This window comes from Cajanus cajan, chromosome 2 (genome assembly GCF_000230855.2).
Source record: "Cajanus cajan strain Asha chromosome 2, NIPB_CcT2T_4, whole genome shotgun sequence".
NCBI classification, from domain to species: Eukaryota; Viridiplantae; Streptophyta; class Magnoliopsida; order Fabales; family Fabaceae; genus Cajanus; species Cajanus cajan.
This window is the reverse complement of record NC_138518.1, coordinates 17,910,967-17,914,811: the sequence shown is the minus strand read 5'-3', so window position 1 is coordinate 17,914,811 and position 3,845 is coordinate 17,910,967. Positions and strand designations below refer to the sequence as shown.

Sequence of the window (3,845 nt, the reverse complement as noted above, 5' to 3'; positions counted from 1 at the left end):
GTGTCTACAACTGCCCCTCTTTACTTGTCCTTTGGAATAGCTATGTGTTGCTTTTTCAAAGGCAAGTAAAGACGTAGACATTTCGTCTGGGTCTTCTCTTTGTCTCTTTGCGTGACGCTTCTACGTTGCTTCCCTTGGATAGCTGTATTTGCTTGTATCATTACCTTTTAGAGCAGCTGAGTGTTGGGTTGCATACTCTATGGGGTAACAAGGGTGACAAACTATATACCTGATCTTCAATGTTCGAGTAGATGCTCCATTATTTTTCTTGTGATAGTGTGTCCCTTTATTTGTAGCTTGTTTAAGAGGGAGTATTTTCATAGCCCCTCCAGGCTGGACTGATATTTTAAGGCTTCAACCGACCTCTTCTAAAGGTAGGTAACCCTGTTTGTTGTTGTAGTATTTTCGTAGCCTCTCCAGGCTGTAGCATTTTCATAGCCTCTCTAGGCCGTAGTATTTTCATAGCCTCTCCAGGCCGTAGAATTTTTATAGCCTCTCCAGGCCGTAGTCTTTTCATAGCCTCTCCAGGCCGTAATATTTTCAGAGCCTCTCCAGGCCGTAGTATTTTCATAGCCTCTCCAGGCTGTCTGTTGGTGCTGATGATGTGATTGCCCCTTAACGAAGATTGTTGGTAAGTGGTGCCCTTGTGCTGGTGGGCAAAGGAGTAGATGGTTGATAGAGATTCTGGTGCTGCCCCTGCCATGTGAGTATTGTGATGCCTCTCCAGGCGCCTGCTTGTGGTAGGTTTTTTTTGAATTTCATTTTTTTAGCTTCGGCTCTTTCATGTTTGAAGCTTGCCTTTTTCTCCTATTTTTTCTAAATGCTTCAGCTTTTTTCAACATTTACGAAGCTTGCCTTTTTCTCATGTCCTTGTTTTGCTCTTTTGTCAGGATGCAAGAAAATAAAGAAAATGCTGGATGCTTATTCATGCAAGATTTTTATTTATTTATTTTTGAATAATCCCCCTTGGATAAAGAAAGTTTTCTAAGTGTGTGAAATATTTTTGGATGCATGCAATGCATGTTGATTTTAGCTTTTTTAGAAGGTGGCTTCCCTTTTCTCCTTCTCACGAATAAATTACTTTTCTTGATGCAAAACATTTAGTTGTATTGGCCGTTTGATGTATTGAACCGTCTTGGGGCTCTCTCTTTTCTTCTTTTTTTTGCTTAGAAACCCTAACTTTTGCCTAGGATGTATCCTAGCGGGTATTTTTGCTCTCTTCTTTACTCTTTTCTTTTGTCCTAATTTTTGCCTAGGATGCCTTTTGCGGGTTTTCATCCCAGCGGATTATTTTCATTTTTTTTGGACATGTTCAAATTTTGACAACCATCAACAATATATGTCGTTAGGATGGGACAAGACATAAAGAAAAGAAAGGACGATTTAGAATGAATAGGTGGTTGAGGTAAGTCAGTGTTTAAGTTTTTTAAACAAACATTTCCTTGGATAATTATTATAATCCTTCTCCTAATTATCTTGAACTACATATCTGAGTCTCAAGCAGAGTCTTCATAGAATTTGGCTCCTTGTAGAAGTGTTCAAGCTGCCTTTTAGCTTTCAACTATGAGAATCATCACTTGTTTTTTTTATCCTTTTTAGATCTCTAATTTTTGCCTAGGACGTGTCCTAGCAGGAACTTTCAATTTTTTTTCTTTTTTTTTTGCCTAAGATGCCCTTTGCAGGTTTTCATCCTAGCAGTATTTTGCAAGTGATATTATTTTTTGGCATAACACTTCTTTGCTTTGACAAAATCTCCTGCCATCCGCGTTTGGGAGGACCAACGTCTTTGATGATTAACACTACCCCCCATTCCCGTACACCAAGGAGAAAGATGTTGCCCCAACCTACGGGTGTTGAAAGAGAGTTCTTTCATGAGCCGAGATTTGTGGTTCCTTTGTCGGCCAAATTGAGCGGAAGTTGTTTTTTTTGCAAGACTCTTCTTATGCAATGAGAATCTTGTGTAAGACTCTTCTGATCACTTTCTTATTTTTGTGTGTTTTGAGGAGGTGATCTTCTTATCTACCTTAGACTCAGATAATGCGTTGTAGATGTTCGAAGCTTTGATTAATTTTATTATCTTCAGTCATGCTTGTTTTTTATTGTGATTGATTTTAGAATTTAATCTGTGGGAAGAGGGGGAAAAGGAATAAACACAAGAGATTTATGGAAATGACATATGTTATTGATGAATGTAAAAACTTATACAAACCCTTATTTTGTTTGAACTCATGACCCTGGGTGAATGTCATGAGTTGAGCGTGAATTTAAAGCAAATTTTTTTTTGAAAAAGAAAGAGAGCCCCCTACTCTAGTAATTTCTCAATTTTATACTCCAAGGTCATTCCTCGTCATGCTTGTGTAGTAGGTGCTTGTCGATGCTAGGTGTGTCGGTGTCAAATTTCAACCACCCAGCGTCTATAAGTCCTTGCACACAGAATTTTAGGGTCTTGCATCGTTCCACGGAGTGCCCCTGAGAGTTAGAGTGATAGTCACACCTTTCCTTGGGTTTGTACCACGGCGGGTAAGGAGGGTCCATCTTCTTTGTTGGAGGAAGTCTGACTAACATTGAAGCCTCTAGGAGTTGAGGTAGTAGCTCTGTGTATGTGGTGGGGATTTTGTCTACTACTTTGTCGTCTCTAGGCTTTGCCTGTGGTGTGGCTTGACTTTTTGGAGTAAAGGTGACGGTGTGGACCCCTTCTTCCCTCTTCTTTTCATAGATTTTCCTGGGGTCATAACTTGTTGGAGCCTTCCCTATCTTCCTACTTTTTAAGTCTTGCTCAACCCTTTCACCTATGGTGACTATGTTGGCAAAAAGGGTTGATGTGTTTCCTATCATCTTGTCATAATAGGGTCCATTTAAAGAGTTAATGAACATTGTCACCATCTCTTTATCAGATAATGAAGGCTCTATCTGCGCAACCAATTCTCTCCATCTTTGTGCATAGGTTTTGAAGGACTCATCGCCCCTCTTGCTTAAGCTTTGTAAATCAGACCTATCAAGAATTAGGTCGATGTTATACTTGTATCGACAGAGAAAAGCATCGGCTAACTGTTTCCATGTCTGGATCTTCCCTCCATCTAGCTGCATGTACCAGTTGAGAGCAGCATCTGAAAGGCTTTCCTGAAAACAGTGTATTAGGAGCTTTTCATTGCCCACGTAGGCTTCCATCTTCCTACAGTACATTGTTAGATGTCCTTTTGGACAACTGGCCCCAGTGTACTTTTGGAAGTCAGAGATTTTGAACTTGGCAGGGAATTGGATGTCCTACACTAGGCACATATCCGCAGCCTCTTGAATGTCAAAATTGTGGCCTTCCACAACTCTCAGTCTTTCTTTCATGGCGTTCAGATGATCTTTGGAAACGTCACCAATGTTGCTAGTACTATTGTCGTGCTGCAATTTGTTCATGGCCTCAAGCATTCTAGCCATTTGTTCCTTGAGTTGTTCGAGCTCCTCATTGAGGACACGATTTCTTTCCTCTAGGTCTTCCATAGCTTTTATCTTTTGAGCTCGTGTGAGTACGGAATGTTGAAAAGCCATCTTTAAGGGACAAGATAATTTCTTATCAAGCTTATTTAAATGGTAATGCATGAAGGGAGTTTCTATCAAAGACTTGATGGCTCATCCTTGTCGAGAGAAGAGTTATCGGTGTTCCTCTTCATAATATTTTATGATGTGACAGAGGTCACACTGATTTCTCGCCTTTGATACAAATCCCCTTGTGATCCTAAATATATGTTATGCATGTTCCTTTTTTCTTTTTTTTTATTGTCCTTTTATTTATTTATTATATTTTTTTAATTTATTTTTTTTAGAAAATGCATGATGCTCTCTCATGTCTTATT

The 3,845-nt window shown here is 39.5% G+C and overlaps 1 protein-coding gene across 1 annotated transcript; it reads right to left on the bottom strand.

The window, feature by feature from the left end:
* Positions 1 to 2,337: 2,337 nt before the first annotated feature.
* LOC145954788 (uncharacterized) lies at positions 2,338 to 3,183 on the bottom strand. Its single transcript, XM_083069475.1, has one exon. It carries the CDS (start codon positions 3,181 to 3,183, stop codon positions 2,338 to 2,340), a length of 846 nt encoding a protein of 281 aa, XP_082925601.1.
* Between the last annotated feature and the right edge of the window lie 662 nt (positions 3,184 to 3,845).

What these genes read in the sequence shown, in the direction of transcription:
- LOC145954788 (XM_083069475.1), bottom strand. Translation starts at nt 3,183, where the DNA reads ATGTACTGTAGGAAGATGGAAGCCTACGTGGGCAATGAAAAGCTCCTA.